The sequence below is a fragment of the Nuphar pumila genome, chromosome 1, assembly GCF_984573655.1.
Source record: "Nuphar pumila chromosome 1, dmNupPumi1.hap1.1, whole genome shotgun sequence".
NCBI classification, from domain to species: domain Eukaryota; kingdom Viridiplantae; phylum Streptophyta; class Magnoliopsida; order Nymphaeales; family Nymphaeaceae; genus Nuphar; species Nuphar pumila.
In genome coordinates, this window is record NC_143249.1 from 134,169,042 (window position 1) to 134,189,708 (window position 20,667).

Below are 20,667 nucleotides of genomic sequence, written 5' to 3' on the forward strand. Positions count from 1 at the left end.
ACTCAATGGGAAATATTTATGTTGCAGTCGATTATTCCTCGAGTCCTGTTCAGTGGCATCGTCGTCTCGGACATCTTTCATTGTCGAAGCTTTGTCGTGTCATTCCTTAAATTTCGTCTACTACATCATTCCAGTGTGAAGCTTGTCAGTTGGGCAAGCATCATAGAAGTTTGTTTTCTTCTAGTCAGAGTTAGTCAAGTCATAAAGTCTTTGAACTTCTTCATGTTGATAAAATCTTTGAACTTCTTCATGCTGATGTATGGGGTCCTAGTAAGATTCCTACCAGGACCCAATGTCATTATTATCTTGTTATTGACGATGATTTTTTTAAGTTGTCTTGGGTGTTCTTAATAAAAGAAAGATCTGAAGTTCCTAGTATCCTAAAATCATTGGTTATTGAAATAAAAACTCAGTTTGAGTCTGTTAAGATTATCAGCACTGATAATGCCCTTGAGTTTAAAACCAAAGCACTGTTGCAATTTTATCGAGACCATGGCATTCAACCTCAAACCACATGTGCCTATACTTCCCAACAAAATGGGGTGGCTAAGCGAAAACACAGGTATCTCCTTGATGTAGCCCGCACCCTTATGATTCAATCCAATGTTTTTGCTTCATATTGGGGTGATGTGGTTACCACAGCGTGCTATTTGATCAACCGCATGCCTTCATTATCCGTGGAAGACCAAATTCCTTTACAAATCCTGTATCCTAATGTACCTCTCTTCTCTCTTTTTCCCAAGGTATTTGGGTGCGTTTGTTTTGTGCACAAACTCAGACCTGACCATGATAAATTAGCAACTCAAGTCACTAAGTGAATGTTTATAGGCTATCCAAAAAATCAAAAGGGGTATCGATGTTATGATCTGATTTCTCGTCGGGAGTATGTTAGTGCGGATGTATCTTTCTTGGAGTATCTTCCATATTATTTCAGTACTGGTGCTAGGCTACAAGCTGACCAAGATGACTCCTTTCCACTTCTTGTTCCTCCTTTTCTCTTGGAATCGGTGCCCCCATTACCGAATCCAACTCCACCTTCCTCACGGTTTCACAATCCTCCATTGGTGTATGTGCGTAGTGAAAAGAAGTGTGTTGTTATTACGGGTCACGGGTCTGGAGATCCAGACCCGTGATCATTACATTAACACACTCATTAATGGCAGTTTCTGTAAATTATCTTATTGTAATAAGGGTACTCTAGTACCCTAATGTTAATACATAAAGTAGCATATACAGCAGCCGACCCTGCGTATTGGGGGTATCGGTTTTCTCTGCAATTTCTCTCTCCCTTTCTCTCTCTCTCTCTCTTTCTCAGCTCTCACGTGTAGAAGGTCCTGAACAGTGAAAATCTAACATGGTATCAGAGCCACGCTTCAGCTGAAACTGGAATCGATCTCCAAGGTACGTCCGAAAGACCTATCTCCTCTCGATTTTTCTCTTCTAAGTCAAGAAAAACATTTTTTGTCCCCCCAATCTCGTCTGTTCCTTTTTCTTCTCTCTTTCCCTGTTTTTTTTATCTCATATCTTTCTTTTCCTCTCTCGATATCTCTCGAGATTTCTTTTCTCGATATTACTCTTTTCTGTCTGAAACTGGAGTATCGAAGTCGATCAGATCTGACGTTAATCAGATCTGATCAAACCACAGTGTGGACGTTAATCTCTACCTAATCTGAGTTAACTCAGAGTGGACTGAGTGACTCAGCCCAGATTTTCGACCCAAACCATTTGTTGAATATACCTCGTTTAATATTTTTTTTACAGCGTGATCCAATCACGCAATAGGGGCCCTACTTTTGATCCAGCTATCTTCATTACTATCATTTTATCTTCTCTAGTTTGAAGGCATTGCGTCGATACCTAGTGGGTATTCATATTCACGATATTTTTTTTGGGATTTTCATATCCAATATTCAATTTCCTATATAAACCAGAAATCTGAATCTCTGTTTCAAATCAGAAATCTGATAGCCACCGATCTGTATTAGTTCAACCCCCCCCCCCCAAAAAAAAAAAGGTGGGGGTTTACAGAAACAGATTGTGCTGAACACTCTCTTAATACTGTGAAATATGGATTCACTTCCTAGCCAGTCGGTTCTTTCTTCTTCTTTCCTGAGTCAACTCGTGTCTGAAAAATTAAACAATGGTAACTTCTTGACTTGGAAGAGGCAAATCATACCTTTCATTAGGAGTCAGGATCTCTCTGGACATCTGGATGGATCTATTCAGTTCCTCCTGAGTTCATATCACGAGAAGAAAGGGACAACAAAGGGGAATCTACTACAGTATATGTTAGAAGTCCTGAATTTGTGGCTTGGATGAAAAGAGATCAAGCGCTAGTTGCTTATATTACATCTACACTATCACAAGAGGTACTTGTAGCCATTCCAGATGACTGCACTGCCATGCAACTTTGGAACAGACTTGTTCAGACATACTCACAGGTTTCTCAGGCCAGGATTATGTTCCTTAAAAGAGAATTTCAAATGTTAAGAAAGGATTCCATGACCATCATGGAATACTTGAACAAAATGAAGGTTATCACAGATCAGCTAGCAGTTGTTGGAAGTACAGTAACTGATAAAGATTTGGTACAGCAAACCCTCAGTGGATTGGGACATGACTATCATATGATTGTTACTTCCCTGTTATGTTTACCTGAGCTGCCCAACTTTGAAGATCTGCGTGCAAAATTGTTACAATATGAGATGACCTTAAAGGGATTTTCTGAAGAGTCATCTATGCATACTGGGGCACAAGAAGTTCTTGCTACAGGGGTTGCTTATACACGAGGACGAGGAAGCTATGATATCAAGGGAAAAGGAGCACAAGGGAGAAGTGGTCAAGGAGGTCGTGGCTTATTGCCTACACCTAACACATATACCAATCCACAAAGACAGAGGCCAATTCCTACCTGCTTTCTGTGTAATAAAAAGGGGCACATCAAAGCTAACTGTTGGTTCAATCCCCTAAATAAAGGAAAATCAACACAAACTGAAGCAAAAAGAGGCACAGACAGTACAAGAACCAACGGAGAAGTGAAAGAGTTATTGCTGTCAGCTTTAGCAGAATTGAATCTGAAACAAAATGAGCAAGGCACTTGGTATGTGGACTCTGGCGCAGCGACTCACGTTACTGGTGATGCAGGTAAGCTCCTAAAACTTGTTCCTTACATTGGTAGGAGTAGTATAGTTACTGGAGATGGATCACACCACTCTGTCTCTCATATTGGAAACTCCATTATACCCTTGCCCGAATCCTCCATCAACCTTTCAAAAGTTCTTTATGCTCCTAATATCAATAAAAACATCGTTTCAGTTTCTAAACTTGTTGATGATATCAAAGCTTCAGTTGAATTTACTCCCTCTTCTGTTCTTGTCAAGGATCTCTGCACGAAGTAGACGTTCGCTAGAGGAAAAAGGCAAGGCAATATGTATGTCTTTCAAGAAGATCCTTCAGCACTTATTCGCTCTGCAGACCCAAACTTGAAGCTCCAATCATCGTTGTCTTCTGAACATCCTGCCTGTGTTTTCAGTGTCTCTGAAATCAATAAGCCAAATCTTTGGCATGGTCGTCTAGGTCACTGCAGTAGTAGTTTTATTGAAAAGCTTGTTTCAAATAACCTCATTCCCAAGTCAAGTTTAGGAATAAATGTCAATGACAACAAATGTTCTAGTTGTTTCTTATGTAAGAGTCATGTCTTACCATTTCATTATATCAATAAAAGAGCTTCAAGACCTTTTGAGACTATCTGTTCTGATGTTTGGGGACCTGCTCCAGTTGCTTCCATATCTGGAACTAGATATTATCTTTTATTTGTTGGCAGTTATTCACGCTATTCTTGGATATTTTTCATGAAACACAAATCTGAGACTTTCAAGCTGTTCCGAAACTTTCATTCCTATGTCAAAAACCAATTTTCTGAAAACATCCTAAGTTTCCAATGTGACGGAGGAGGTGAATTCTCTTCCATTGACTTTACTAACTTCCTTCAAAGTAACGGGATAAGAAAAAAGGTGTCTTGCCCACACACACCTCAGCAGAATGGGATTGCTGAAAGAAAGCATCGCCATATCGTTGAGAGTGCGATGAGCATGATGCATGATAGTAGCCTTCCGATCACTTTATGGACAGAGGCTTTTCATTCTGCAGTTCATGTGATAAATCGACTGCCCATGACTATTCTGGAAAACAAGTCTCCTTACTTGTCTCTTTTTGGTGTACATCCCAACTACTATGATTTGCATGTGTTTGGTTGTTTATGCTATGTTCATATTGACAGTTCAATGAGACATAAGTTTCAGGACAAGGCCCTGAAATGCAGGTTTGTGGGTTATGCTGATGACTATAAAGGGTACAGGTGCTATGATCCTGTGAGCAAGCGCATCAAAATATCAAGAAATGTCATCTTCGATGAATTGAATTTTGATTGTCGATGTACTAGTTCTTCAGAATCAAAACCTAAAGTTGAGGCTTATTATCCTTGGTTGAATTATGAACTTCTCTCAGGAGCTAGTGATACTTGCTCAAATTGCACTCAAAAGGATAAGAGACATGTGTCTACCGATGAAATGATTGCTCATGAAAATACAGACCCATCTTTGAATCCAGAAAGGTATAAAGGCCTTGTCTACACTCGACGAGAAAGAGAGCCGCCCACCATAGTTAATTCAGACATGGACATGTCTTCTACATCCAGCATCGTTGATACTAGAAGATCCACACGTTCTCGGCATCCAATTGAAAGGTGGGTCAGTTATGAAAATTTCTCATTAGATTTTCAACTCTTTCTAACAGCCTTGAATAAAGAAGATGAACCCGCAACGTTCTCTCAAGCATCAAATTCCAGAAGATGGATTGAAGCAATGAATGAAGAGATGGAAGCTCTACATGAATGTGGTACGTGGGATGTCGTATCAAGACCACCTGACAGAAACATTGTTGGTTCGAAATGGGTGTACACAATAAAGTATAAACCAGATGGGACTATAGAGCGATACAAGGCGAGACTTGTAGCCAAAGGATTTACACAGGAGCAAGGACAGGATTATGATGAAACCTTTAGTCCAGTGGTGAGGATGGGGACAATCAGAGTCATACTTTCTCTAGCTATTGAACATCAATGGACTATTAGCCAACTTGATGTGAAGAATGCCTTTCTTCATGGAGATTTGAGAGAAGAAGTATACATGGAACAACCCACTGGTTACGCAGAAGGCCATCCTACAAAATATGTCTGCAGACTAAAAAGAGCGATATATGGATTGAAGCAGGCATCTCGATCTTGGTTCGACAGCTTTTCTCTTGAAATCCAAAAATATGGTTTTAAGAGATCTCTTCTTGACCACTCCTTATTTATATTCAAGAACCAAGACACAATTACTCTGTTGTTGATATATGTAGATGATATCATCCTCACTGGTAATTCCAATGAGCATATTGAAAAAGTCAAACATCTCTTGAATCAGAGGTTTAAAATGAAGGACCTTGGCAAACTACGATACTTTCTCGGAGTTGAAGTCGACAGTACTTCTGAAGAGATGACTCTCACTCAACATAAGTATACCATTGATGTTCTCAATAAGGCGGGTATGAAAGACTGCAGGCCCTTGAGCACTCCTAGCGTTCTTCATCAAAAGCTTAGTTCTCAAGATGGAGATCCACTTGATAATCCCACACAGTACCGTAGCATAGTGGGTATGTTACAATACCTCACTTTTACTCGCCCTGATATAGTCTACTCGGTGAATCAAGTTTCTCAGTTTATGCATGCCCCATGTGAAGGGCATATGGAAGCAATTAAACGGATACTTCGATATCTGAAGGGAACGGTTGGGGATGGTCTCACATATAAGCGAAAGACAAATGGGCAAAATGCACATGAGATCACTGTTTATTCTGATGCGGACTGGGCAGGAGATCCAAATGAACGCAGATCAATATCCGGTTATTGTGTGTTTGTTGGGATGAATTTGGTTTCTTGGAGTAGTAAGAAACAAAAGGTTGTTGCCAGATCCAGTACAGAGGCTGAATATAGGTCAGTGGCAGCCGCCACTGCTGAGGCTACTTGGATTAGACACTTACTGACAGAAGTAGGAGAATCGATGTCTCGATCACTTCTTCTGTGTGACAACCAGAGTGCCATTAGTATGTCTTTTAATCCAATCCATCACAGTCGTGCCAAACATATTGAAATAGATCAGCATTTTGTGAGACAAAAGGTAGAAGAGAAAGAGATTGAGCATGAATTTGTTCGAACTACAGATCAAGTAGCGGATATATTTACAAAAGGATTGACAAAAGACAGATTTTGGATGTTAAAAGGCAAGTTGTTCATGGTTCAAGACCATGCACAACTTGAGGGAGGGTGAAAAGAAGTGTGTTGTTATTACGGGTCACGGGTCTGGAGATCCAGACCCGTGATCATTACATTAACACACTCATTAATGGCAGTTTCTGTAAATTATCTTATTGTAATAAGGGTACTCTAGTACCCTAATGTTAATACATAAAGTAGCATATACAGCAGCCGACCCTGCGTATTGGGGGTATCGGTTTTCTCTGCAATTTCTCTCTCCCTTTCTCTCTCTCTCTCTCTCTTTCTCAGCTCTCACGTGTAGAAGGTCTTGAACAGTGAAAATCTAACACGTAGAGCTCCAACCCCTCCAGTGTCTCCATCTTCTTCTTCTCCTGAAATAAGTACGGATAGCAATGACATGGTAGGTCCAAAATCTCTGCAGAGTAAGAATCGATTCAGCATTGGACCACTGAGAGTTCTTTCGGTTACGAACCGCTCCAGTGGGACCTCAATGTGAGGTTGCAGGTTTTTTCTGTTCAATGAGGTTAATAAAATACATGGCATAATATACCCCTCATTGGATTGGATGAATCAAAGTTAGAAACCCGATAATATACCTTCGAGCATGAGAAAAAGTAACACATAAGAAATCAGAATGGAATCATTGTAATATTCAGTTTGTGCATAAATTATTATGTTATTGGTAAGAAACATTATAGCATGTTTATTTATAAAATATGAATGCAAGCATGAGTGGTTGTGTAGTTATAAATTATGCTTAATTCTGATATTATATATTGTGTGATTTAGATGATGTCTGAAAATGTGTCAATGTCTATTTATGTGATTGGAATATTTGTGTTCACGTGTTTGGTGATTACCTACTGAGGTTGTAGACTTATGCCTCTATTTTTAATATTTCAGGCAATGAATAGGCTGATGGTGATGACTGTGGGCTCGGGGTGGCGGCAAGAGGGTCACAGTTCTTTACGGCTTCGAGGAGACTTAATATTTTGATATTTGTTTACTTGATTAAAAGTTTGAGACTAGTATTGGATTTATTAAATGTATGGTTTGATTTAATTATTCTAGTTTCATACGTGTGTGTTGTGTCTGTAGCCCTCCCAAGGCTTGAACCGTATTTAAAAAGAGTTTCTGCTATGTTTATTGAAAAAGTAATAATTTATGAATCTTGTCATTTGGATGCTTTAATTTCGAACTTGGTTTTACGAAGCTATTAAACGTTGGTGCATAAGCATGCTGACTTCCTAGAGCTAAATTGGGTTAAGGCAAGTGCAATGATGAAATAATGGTTTTAAATAATTTATTATATGTAATGTTTCAATCGAATTCTTTCACGGTGATGATGTACAGGATCTGGTACTAGAAGGCTAAGACACGCTCGCGCTTGTGCTTAGGCGAGCCGTCTAGTACTTGGTACGGTTGGAACGAGTCTGTTGATAAAATCGTTGTATTATTATATTAAAGAAAAAAAATTCTTAAATGTTCAGTTTCAAAATTTAAGGTGTTATATTGTACTGGATCTGGTACTAGGAGGCTAAGACACGCTTGTGCTTGCACTCAGGCGGGCCGTCTAGTACTTGGTATGGTTGAAACAAGTCTATTGATGAAACGGTTGCATTATTATATTAAAAAAAGAAAAAAAAATCTTAAATTTTTTGTTTCAAAATTTAGGGCGTTACAATATACATATATTTTAACACCCCCCCCCCTCAAACTTATGGTGTCACCGAAAGTTTTCTTAGAATAAAGAACCTAGGGGATGGTAAAGCTTTGGTAAAGAAATCCGCAAGCTGGTACTCTGAAGTGACATATGAAAGTTCAATAGTACCCCATAAAAACTTATATCAAACATGAGAGTTCATCCTAACGTACTTTGTTCATTCATGAAATGTATGATTGCTAGCAATATAGATGAGACTTTTGTTGTCGTGGCATAGCTTCAAAGGAATAAAGATGATAACAATCATATCTTTGAGCAGACTTCTTAACCAAACAAGTTCAGTTGCAGTAGTGGTCATTACTCTATACTTGGCTTCTATGAAAGATAGAGAAACCTTTTGTTGCTTCATGTCCAAGAAATTAACAATTTTCTAAAAAAAGCACAATAACCTATAGCAGAAATATGATCATTGGGGTTTCCACCGCAATCAGATTCAGTATAAGCAATTAAATTTAGAGATGAAGAAGAAGAATAGCCCTTTTGTTATAGTTTTATTTAGATATCTGTTAATTCGCATGACAACTGCATTCTTAACAGTAAAATAGTTACGTGATCACCTGCATTCTTAACAAAAAGAGCAATATCAATATAACAAGAAGTAAAGCCACTATCAAGAACTACTTTACTAAAGCGATCATACCAAGCTTTTAAAGCTTGTTTAAAACCATAAAGACCTTTATTAAGTTTAAGAGTTTTTTCTTTCATAATCTCAAGACCCGACGAAGGATCCATGTAGACTTCTTCACAAAGGTCCTCATTTAAAAAGGCATTTTCTATGTCTAATTGGTAGATAGGTCATTGTTTAATAGATGCTAAGTCTATTAAAGTTCTTGCACTAGTCATCCTACCAACCCGAGCAAAGGTTTCTCATAATCAATTTTATATTCTTGTGTATACCCTTTATCAACTAACCTAGTTTTGTATCTTTTTGATGACCCCTATCTCTTAGTTTTGACTTTATAAACCCATTTATATCCAATAGCCTTTTTTCCTAAAGAGAATCTTACAATTGTCAATATTAGCGTTATTGAGTGCTTCTAATTCAAGTTTCTTAGCATCAATCCAATGAGGATGTTGCTTGGCTTCTTTAAAGTTGGAAGGCTCTTGATAGGAGTGAATCATCATTAGACACATTCTATAATTTGGCGAAAAGGAATTATTAACATAAGTCGACCACTTTATAATTTATCTATTCTTGTTTTGATATTTTATGAATAATGAGGGACCTAAATGTAAATTTATTCCTTTGGCTAATCTCTACTCAAACCTAAAAGAGATTAGACCTATTAAAAAAAAGTCTCTCTCTCTCTCTCCTAGTCTTTTACTGTTTTTGTTTGCCGATTCACATGGTATCAGAGCAGTCGACCTTGGGAGCATGATTTCGGGTTCTGCGCCAAAGCTCGCATGAAGGATATCAATTCGCGTGAAGGAGATCTAAGGTATGTCCACTGATTTTTTTTTTTGAGGAACCGAGTGGTACAGATCTGATAACAGAATTGTAGTCTGACAAGAGTCATGACTCAAATCTGTAATCAGATCTAAAAGTCGTGGGAAAGTTTTTTTTTTTTTTGTCGACCAGATCTGGTGCAAGTATGGGTGTTGTGCTGCCGTCGTGAAGTGGGTGACTGTCAGATTTGTTATTTGTGTTTGTGTATGGCGATGATTAAATACAGTTTATAATCATGGATCTGCATATTATGGAGTTTTTTTTATCGTATGTTTTGGTTGGTTCAGATCTGATCACAGATCTAGGTGTGGTGAAGATTAAATATATTATATAGTCATGGACCTGCATCCCGAATTTTTTTTTTCAGATCTGATTGCATGTTGTGGTTGATTCAGATCTGATAACAAATCTGGGTGTTGTGAAGATTAAAAATATCATATGGTCGTGGATCTGTCTCCTTTTTTTTAACTGATCATATGTTTTGATTGGTTAAGATCTGATCACAGATCTAGGTGTCGTGGTGAAGACTAATCACCGTAGTGGATCTGCAAAGTGTGGAGCAGATCGTAATTTCTTGAAGAACTTAGATATAATTTCGTAGTGGATTGGAGAGTGGACCTTTTTTTGCTGATTGTCGACCAGATTTACAAACTATGACATTCTTTTTTGTGTGTGCTCGTGGATGTCTATTGCAGCAGCGACATTTGTTGTAAATTCTGAGTTAGTATTATTCATTATGGGTGAAGTTTCCAAATCTGATTACAAGAATGAAGCTATTGGGGAATACAAAGCCTTCGTCAATCCTTTCTCATATGGTTCTTCTGTGAAATTAAATGAAACAAACTATGCAAGGTGGTCCAGAACGTTTATGATGTCTGTGTCGGACATCGTAGAAAACGTATTGTTGAAATCTGAACCAAATGATAAAACAGGAAAATATAATACTTGGAAAGAAGATAATGACATTGTTATGTCATGGATCATGAATAGCATTGAACCTCATATTGCAGATGGCCTAATTTATTACAATATGGCTAAACAAATATGGGACAATCTTCGAGATACGAACTCTCAAGAGACTAATGTGAGTCGTATTCTCCAAGTTGAACAGGAGATATATAATTTACAGTAAGGTGATCAGACCTTGGCCCAGTACTATGCTTCTGTTAAGGCTGCCTTTGAGAGACTTAATGCTCATAGGCCTCTGTGTTAATCAAAACAAAAGGATCATCAAGAACAGATTATGGTTGCTTGGTTCCTCACAGGCCTATTGTCAGAGTTCTCAGTTGCTAAAGTCCAAATGTTGACCAGGTTTGATGTTCATACTCTTGCTTATGCATACAATCGATTGAGCAGACTTGCTATCTCTCTTCCACAATCTCAACTTGCATCTTAGTCATCAGCTTTAGTTGTTCCATCTAGTTATGGACGACGAAATACTCTCAATGTTAGAGGCAAAGATCGTGGAAGAGGTATGGGAGGTAGAGGTAAACTTCAATGTACCTATTGCAGAAGATCGTTGTTGGGATAAACATGGACGGCCTATTTTTTCTCCATTGAAGCCAAATGTTCCAAAAGCTAATGTTACGAAACTAGAGGTAGGGAATGGCACTAATTCTCCTAGTGATTCTATCACTCTTAGTCGTGCAAAATATGATGAGTTGGTCGTTCATCGTCCTTCAAGTTCTTCTTCTCTTGTAACTGGTGTGACCTACTCAACAGGAGACCATCTCTCTCCCCATGATAGTAAGTGGATTATTGACTCTGGTGCATCCAGACATCTATGTGGAAACTCTCAAAAAAATTTAGAGTTAAAGGCTATTACTGCATATCGAAGTGTCTCATTAGCTGATGGGAGCTCCTCCCCTGTTATTAGTCAGGGAAATGTTTTTATATCATCTTCCTTGCATTTGAACAATGTCTTTCATGCCCCTTCATTTCCTCAAAGTTTACTCTCAGTTAGCTGCCTTACAAAAGAGCTAAATTGTAAAGTGACATTTGATCTTGTGTGTTGTCATTTTTAGAATTTGCTGACAGGGAAGACGATTGGTGGAGGCTACGAAGAAAAAAGAGTCTATTATCTACATCACTCAATGGGAAATATTTATGTTGCAGTCGATTATTCCTCGAGTCCTGTTCAGTGGCATCGTCGTCTCGGACATCTTTCATTGTCGAAGCTTTGTCGTGTCATTCCTTAAATTTCGTCTACTACATCATTCCAGTGTGAAGCTTGTCAGTTGGGCAAGCATCATAGAAGTTTGTTTTCTTCTAGTCAGAGTTAGTCAAGTCATAAAGTCTTTGAACTTCTTCATGTTGATAAAATCTTTAAACTTCTTCATGCTGATGTATGGGGTCCTAGTAAGATTCCTACCAAGACCCAATGTCATTATTATCTTGTTATTGACGATGATTTTTCTAAGTTGTCTTGGGTGTTCTTAATAAAAGAAAGATCTGAAGTTCCTAGTATCCTAAAATCATTGGTTATTGAAATAAAAACTCAGTTTGAGTCTGTTGTTAAGATTATCAGCACTGATAATGCCCTTGAGTTTAAAACCAAAGCACTGTTGCAATTTTATCGAGACCATGGCATTTAACCTCAAACCACATGTGCCTATACTTCCCAACAAAATGGGGTGGCTAAGCGAAAACACAGGTATCTCCTTGATGTAGCCCGCACCCTTATGATTCAATCCAATGTTTTTGCTTCATATTGGGGTGATGTGGTTACCACAGCGTGCTATTTGATCAACCGCATGCCTTCATTATCCGTGGAAGACCAAATTCCTTTACAAATCCTGTATCCTAATGTACCTCTCTTCTCTCTTTTTCCCAAGGTATTTGGGTGTGTTTGTTTTGTGCACAAACTCAGACCTGACCGTGATAAATTAGCAACTCAAGTCACTAAGTGAATGTTTATAGGCTATCTAAAAAATCAAAAGGGGTATCGATGTTATGATCTGATTTCTCGTCGGGAGTATGTTAGTGCGGATGTATCTTTCTTGGAGTATCTTCCATATTATTTCAGTACTGGTGCTAGGCTACAAGCTGACCAAGATGACTCATTTCCACTTCTTGTTCCTCCTTTTCTCTTGGAATTGGTGCCCCCATTACCGAATCCAACTCCACCTTCCTCACGGTTTCACAATCCTCCATTGGTGTATGTGCGTAGAGCTCCAACCCCTCTAGTGTCTCCATCTTCTTCTTCTCCTGAAATAAGTACGGATAGCAATGACATTTTTGTTGATGATAACAGGTCAATCGCTCTGCGAAAGGGGACACGACAATATACCTTATATCCTATGTCTCAGTTTGTGTCAGATGCCAGACTTGGTAATTTGATGAAAGCCTTTATTTTAGCCTTATCTGCTGAAACTATTCCTCTGAGTTATACTTGATAGCTGGTGGAAGCAGGCTATGCAAGATGAAATGGATGCTTTACGATCTCAACAGACATGGGACCTCGTTGATCCCCCATTGGATGCAAATGGGTATATATCATTAAGTACAACTCAGATGGTTCAATTGAACGGTACAAGGCCAGGTTAGTAGCAAAAGGTTATACTCAGACATATGGTGTTGATTTCTTTGAGACATTTTCTCCAGTAGCACGGATAGACAACATTCGTCTTGTTCTCTCTGTAGTCGTTCACCATGGATGGAGTTTGTGTCAGCTAGATGTGAAAAATGCATTCTTATATGGGGATCTGTCTGAGACAGTCTAGATGCAACAACCTCCTGCGTTCGAGGTTGAGGGGGAGTGTCAGAAGGTGTGCAGATTAAGAAAGGCAATATATGGTCTAAAGCAAAGTCCTCGTGCATGGTTTCAAAAGTTGTTTGAAGTGATGTCAATGTTTGGTTTTAATAGGTTAGCATCAGACCACACATTATTTATTAAGAAAACTAACTAAGGCATAGTAATTATGGTGGTATATGTGGATGACATCATCCTTACAGGAGATAACATATACGATAACGCAGCTACGAAGGCTCATCTTCAAAAACATTTTGTGACAAAAGACCTTGATTCCCTTAGATACTTTCTGGGCATAGAAGTGGCCAGGAGCAGTGAGGGCGTGGTTTTGTCTCAACGGAAGTATGTTCTTGATTTACTAAAAGAGGCAGGAATGTTGGAAGCCAAACCAGCAAATATTTTCATGGATCACAAAGTTCATTTATTGGATGAGGGGTCAAAACTTTTTGATAGCAAGAGTTATCGCTCACTGGTAGGGAAGTTACTATATGTGACAGTGACTAGACCTGATATTGCTCTAGCTGTAAGCAAGGTTAGCCAATTCATGGACAAACCGACTGAGGTACACTAGAATGATACAATGATGATACTCAGGTACTTAAAATCTTCTCCTGAAAAAGGGTTATTATTCAAGAAATGAGGCACTTTGGATGTAGTTGCTTACTCTGACGCTGATTATGTTGGGTCTGTAGAGGATAGAAAATCTACCACAGGATTCTGTGTATTTGTGGGAGGTAGGTTAATTTCTTGGAGAAGTAAGAAGCAAACCGTGGTTGCTAGGTCAAGTGTTGAATCAGAATATAGGGCTATGGCCCAAACGGCAGCTGAATTAATGTGGGTGCGGACTGTGCTGAATGATCTTCATGTAAAGGTTTCATCTCCTATGGTGATAATGTGTGATAACAAGGCAGCCACATATATAGCAAATAATTCAGTATTTCATGAGAGGACAAAACATATTGAAGTTGACAGTCACTACATACGAGATATGGTTCAAGCTGGACATATCTCCACCAAGCATGTAATCTCTGAGTATCAAGTTGCAGATATTTTTTACAAAGCCTCTTGCCAGGTCCAGTTTCAAAAATGTTGCGGCAAGCTGAGCATGATTGATATCTATGCTCCAGCTTGAGGGAGAGTGTTAAGATAAGTCGACCACTTTAGAATTTATTTATTCTTAAGGTTGTTTTGATATTTATTCTTAAGGTTGTTAAGATAAGATTCGGAACGAAGAGATACGTAAGAAGGTAGGTGTTGCACCCATTGAAAATAAGATGCGAGAGAATCGTTTACGGTGGTTTGGACATATTCGGCGAAGGCCTAATGATGCTCCAGTTAGAAGGTTGGAGAAATGGGAAAATATATTAGTTAAAAGAGGTCGGGGTAGGCCTAGGAAGACTTGGATGGAGATGATAGGAAAGGATATGAATGCTTTGAACCTCACCGAGGACATGGCGTTGGATAGAAATGATTGGAGGAAAAGGATTCATGTGGAAGACCCAAAATGAATTTCTTTTTTGGTTCATATCGCTGACCCCAATTGTTTTGGGATGAAGGCGTAGTTGTTGTTGTTGTTGTTTTGATATTTTATGAATAATGAGAGACCTAAATGTAAATTTATTCCTTTGGCTAATCTCTACTTAAACCTAAAAGAGATTAGACCTAATCAAAAAAAATAAGTCTCTCTCTCTCTCTCTCTCTCTCTCTCTCTCTCTCTCTCTCTCTCTCTCTCTCTCTTTTACTGTTTTTGTTTGTCGATTCACAAGAATCATATGACACAAATTTCTGAGGAGGTCTATTACTCCTAGAAGATGGCCTAGGGAGGGATTCTTCTACTTGGTCTTTTAAGGAAATGCTTTGAAAGTACATGCCAAAAGCATTTTGATGTTCATTTCCCTCTCGTCGAGTATACACATGAATATCATTAGGATTCTCATTAGGAGAATCATCATTTAATGAAGCATATCAAACATTTTTTTTTAAGGATGAGGATGGCATCCTATTTATAAGATAAATTGTGGAAAGAGCAGCATCGGTTCAAAAGTTTTTTAGAACATTTTTAAAAATAAGAAGAGTTCTTGTTATTTCAATAAGATGTTTATGTTTTCTTTCGACAAGGCTATTTTGTTGAGGAGTTTTAGGACAAGATCTTTGATGAATAATGTTATTTTGTTTAAGGTAGTTTTGAAATTCATTTGACATGTATTCCCCTCTGAAATCGGATCTAAAAATTGTTATATTGTTTTGAAATTGATTTTGAATAAGGATATGAGATTCTTTAAAAATAAAAAAAATATTGGATTTGTTTTTAATAAAGTAAACCCAAGTGTATCTAGTGAAATCATCAATAAAGACAACATAATATGAATATTCTCCTATAGATATAACGGGTGTCGGTCTCCATACATCCGAAAAAACTAATTCAAACGGCCTCTTAGAAATAAAGTTGCTATGCATTTTTTCAAGAATACAATCATTGCATGTAAATTCTTTTTCATTACAAAACTTTTCCAAAAAAAAAAAAAAGAAGATACAACTTAGAGACACTATGATGACCAAGCCTTTTATGCCAAATGACATCTTTAGATTGGAAATGATTACAAAAATGATTTGTATGGCAAGGACAAAAAATCCATGTAATATAAGTTTCCTCTTCTATGGCCTTGCCCAATCCGCTTCCCGTAACGAAGATCCTGCACATAGCAATTGGTAGGTGAAAAAGAAACACTACATCCAAAATCGGTTATTTGAGAAATAAAAAAATTATTTAAGTTAACTTTCTAATTTTTGGAACATAAATTTTTTTGTCTTTGCTTAAAACTTTTTCAAGGTTTCTTATTTCTTTAACATCTAATGATGTTCCATGAGCCGTGAAAACAAATGATTTAAAAGAATTAAGGTTTCATTTGGATAAAAGAGATGCATTTGGAGTCATATGAAAGGAGCCACTCGAATCAAGGATCCAAGAGGACATATCGGGAGTTGATGAGACCGCGTCACCAGAAGAGGAAGGTGTGAAGGAGTTGTTTCTCATGAATTGTTGAGAGTTTCTGAAGCAAGAGCATCATGATCCATGCCCTACATGCGAGGAGTAGGAGCAAGATCCAAATCCAAATTTTTGATCCAAAATGCAATACCAAAGTTATATGTTTTGTTTCCTATCCATTTGGGCCAATTCGTGACCCAAGGGTATTTTGATAATTTTACCTACAGCAATTTTATAAAGATTTTGCATAATATATCTTAAATTTTTTTTTTATATTTGTTTCCTATTTTGCGAATTTCAGAACATCGAACAATGTTGTAATATTTTTATTTTTTATTTTTATTTTTTTTGGTAAGAGTCGAATCTTACGGATTCAGATAGTTCTAGTATCCGGTAGGCTTTCTTTTAGGTACTAGAGGTTATAGTGGGTAAATGAATAGATTTTTTTTTCGGATCCAATTGATTATGAATCCCACTTGACAAATGGTTTAATCCGATTGGTATTTGAGGGAGGTGGCCAACCATAGCTAGCCACCTTCCCTCAACCATCTTTGGTCTAGAATGGAGGTTCCGCCCAAGGCCACTAGTCCATTCTCCCTTGGTGGCTCCTCATTGTCCATTCAATAGGAGAATAGGACAAACAATTTGAAAAGGGGCTTCTTTTTGGTCTCCCTTGTGGCCAATAAGAGGCCATGCTACTTTGACTCCTCCATATAAAACTTTTCAAGCAAAAAAAGGTGTGGGTCTTTTGCTAATCTTTGAAAAAAATCTTAAAAAGTAATGGAAGGAAGGAAATAGAGGAGAAGAACAATGGAGAAAAAAAGTGGGACTTTTTGGAGGAGTTTGAGCCATGTATGTGGCTGGAACTTGTCAAATTCGATTCAGTGAGGGTGAAGGATGTGTGGGCATGCCTCCTTTCAACATCTTCAACTTGTGATGGTACCCGACCTAGTGTGGGTCTTGCTCTTGAGAACACACGTTGAGGGACGGTGGAGAGACTGAGCATTGAGGAGCTCAAGAAACATGTGGGTGGTGCTTTGTCCCTTGTAGCGTGACACGGTTGTTGTTGAATCGTGAGCTTTGTATTGTTGTGACTGGACCAATCTTGGTTGTGGGTGAACTTGGAACCTTCGTGGAGTTCACATGGAGGTTGTCTCGAAGCTACAAATTCCAGATACATGTCGCTTGCATTTGAGCTATTTTTTTTTTGTGTTCACCGTTGTATTTTGGATTGTTAAATGTGCGCACCCCTTTTCAAGGTATTGCTCAGAAACTTGTTACTACTTGATATTTGAACCAGTAGTCATGTCGACACAGGCATCCCCATGTCGACAAACATCGACACCTGGACACACCATTTTACCCTTGGTACATACAAGTTTGTATTTAGTTTATAATTTATAATCATATTTTTAGTTTATAACTTTATATTTTCAGTATATAATATATATTTTAGACATAGCATATATATTTAGATTATATTCAATTTATTTTGTATTTATGTGATATTTAATATATATATATATATATATAGCTGTGTACCTATACCAACATTTTTTGGAATTGGGGCGTCGTACACGCACCCGGACTGGACCCAGGTTACATAGGTTAGGTCCCTACAGCCTAGGTGCCTGGGGCTAGGAAGGAGGGCCTTTAACTACATAGTGTTTTCCACAACAAATACTTATTGTAAGCACTCAAAAGAAAAAGGATGATTGATTATTTAGGCATTTCTTCTAATTACAGTTCATTTCCTTTAATTTTCTGTAGATTCTAGCATAGCTTATATAGCATAGAATAGTGTAAATCGTAGCATAGCTTATGATGCTTCTCTGGTGCTTCCCTGCATCAAGTATGTTGCATAGTCCATGTTTTGATTATATGGAAAAAGAAGAAGAAAATAAATAATAAAAGATCATTAATTCAGAATCAGGCAACAGGCACTTCTTAGATTGCTTATAATACAGCTCGATTGAAAAAGAAAAAAGGAACAAAAGAGAAGGACCAACAGAACCGACACTTGAGCTGAGAACCACAAGATCAACAAAAAGCTTACAGACATTGGGAAAAAGGGATCCAATTACGAATTCATCAGAAACGTCAGGGCAGGATAAACTAAAAAGGAAACAGAAATAATTCAAATGTGAACGATTAGGGATGACGAACCCAGTAGCTGTTGGCATCATCAACATTAGGGAAACCAGTGACGGATTGCTGGCCGCTTCCAGAACCATAAGGGACGTCATGAGAATGCAATCGGAACTTCGTCCTCTCGTGCATCAATTTCAGAACTGTCCCATACGTAATCTGCACGATCCAAGAGAACATTGGAAAAAGGACAAGATCAAAGAAAGATGTAGCAGAAACAACAAAACTGAGGAGAAGGAAGAGCCTAATCCTCCTATTAGGGCAAAAAAGGTAAGATGGGCGAGCAAACATGACATCGAACCTCAACGCCTTCGGGATTGGCGGAAACAGAGGATGTGTAGGAGAGATCGGAGTCGAGATTGAGGAGAAGGAAGAGGGAAAGAGCTAAAAGGGAAGCTCCCATGGAGAAAAGGGTAAGAAGGAACCAGTTCTGCTGCCAGAAAGGGAGAACGGGGGAGATGGACCCTCTGTACACGATCCTCGTGGGCGCAGAAGAATACGAAGGAGAAGGAGTCGTATTCTTCCTTCGGGAGAGCGTCGATGGCGGAGAAGAAAGGGATGCGTCCCTCGCCGACGGAGCCACGTTTCCCGACGTCTCACTCTCCAGATCGGATTCGTCCCACCCGGCTGGCCAGGTTTTCGCGATCTCTCTCTCTTTATCCCTCTCTTTTCGATCGGCATTTAATAGTCTCTCGTTTCTTCGCGGGTTGACACGTGGACCACCAGCTTCAACGTTAATGTCACGTCGTTGCGACGGCCGCCAGCTAATGAGGCTTGGCCACGTTTAATTTTTTTCACGTGTTAAAATGTCATTGGTTGAACTGATAACAAAATGTCTAACCCTTTTTAGGCAACAAAATGTCTAACCCTTTTTAGGCCAAGTTTGGGAGCCTTGAAGCTTAATGCCCATACGCCACTTCGAGAGAGAGATGAGTTGCCACCTTTGTGGGCAGTAAATGCGAAGCAGGATATATGTTTCCTCCCAAAACACGTAGGTGCATATTTTCGGGTCTGAATGAGCGTCAAGTATGTAAGCACGTGGAACTCATTTTCTCGTGTGTATCGACATCACTTAACATCGAAGTTTGGTGCGTTTGAAAAGACTTAAGTACCCTTTTTCGTCATTAGGGCCATAAAATGATGTTTCAAGTAAAGGACAAAAATATTTTTTCACCAAAGTTAGAAAATACTTAAGTACTCTTTCATGATATTGGCGTCATAAAACAATGTTTCGAGTAAAGGACAAATATGTTCTCCCATAGAAAGAGTTAAAATCATCATCGTTTTCGGTTTAAGGATTAAACTCCTCTGCTTTAACAAGAGCGCCTCGCAATATGTCACCTTAAATGTTCTGAATCACCATTTGACGACGCATCATCTACTGTAACAGGAGCTCCCTTTGACGATGCAGCCTTTACCATCGTCTGTTGTCGTCAGAACACTATTTGTCGTCGTCTGTTGCCGTCGGAGCAACCTTTGTCGTCGTCTGTTGCTGTCGGAGCATAGTCGGGGCATTGTTGCCACCATCGACTACATCTACCTTCTAGGTGTTTCTCCTCCACTGTCGAATTAGCAAAACTTGTGTCCTAGAAGGTGAGTTTTGTGTAAGTTTTCGTTATGTAAACAAATCGATTTGTAAATCTGAATGCTAAATCTTACAAGTGGTTGTACTATATATGCTAAATAACACTTATTTTCATACTGAAACATTTGTTCGATGCAGCAACAATTTATACGTTTGAAGCAATAGCGATTTACGATTTATGATTCATGATTTATACATTTAAAGCACCAACGATTTATACATTTAAAGCACCAATGATTTATACATTTAATGCCATAGCGATTTATGATTTACAATGATATGTACTTATGAAGGGTTTGATTTCTACAACGATTTGTACGTTTGAATGAGCACTTTATACGTTTGATGCAGCAACGATTTATACGTTTGAAGCAGTAGTCATGTGTATTTATGATTTATGAAGTTACCACAATTTGTACTTAAGTTTGCTAAATTGTACTACAATGTTTACTTATGAAGCCAAAACGTTACAATGATATGTACTTATGAAGGATGCAATTTGTACAACGATTTATACGTTTGAAGCAACAACGATTTATACGTTTGATGCAGTAGCGATGTGTAATTATGAAGTTACCTTGATTTGTACTTAATTTTGCTAAATCGTACTACGATGTTTATTTATGAAGCCAAATATTACGACGGCTTGTAATGTTGGTGATCGTGTAACGAATGTGATAATTTGTAATAATATATACTTGGGAAAGCGGT

The 20,667-nt window shown here is 38.3% G+C and overlaps 1 protein-coding gene across 1 annotated transcript in view; it reads right to left on the minus strand.

Moving 5' to 3' along the window:
- Positions 1 to 19,021, minus strand: part of LOC149849172 (stromal cell-derived factor 2-like protein) — a 66,147-nt gene extending 47,126 nt beyond the window's left edge. Inside the window, exons 1-2 of the mRNA XM_089998819.1 lie at positions 18,673 to 19,021; positions 18,390 to 18,530 (exon numbers count right to left, since the gene is read on the minus strand). Coding sequence (XP_089854945.1) covers positions 18,390 to 18,530; positions 18,673 to 18,774 — 243 coding nt within the window. The 5' untranslated portion in view covers positions 18,775 to 19,021. The remainder of the gene's footprint in view (positions 1 to 18,389; positions 18,531 to 18,672) is intronic.
- Positions 19,022 to 20,667: the final 1,646 nt, after the last annotated feature.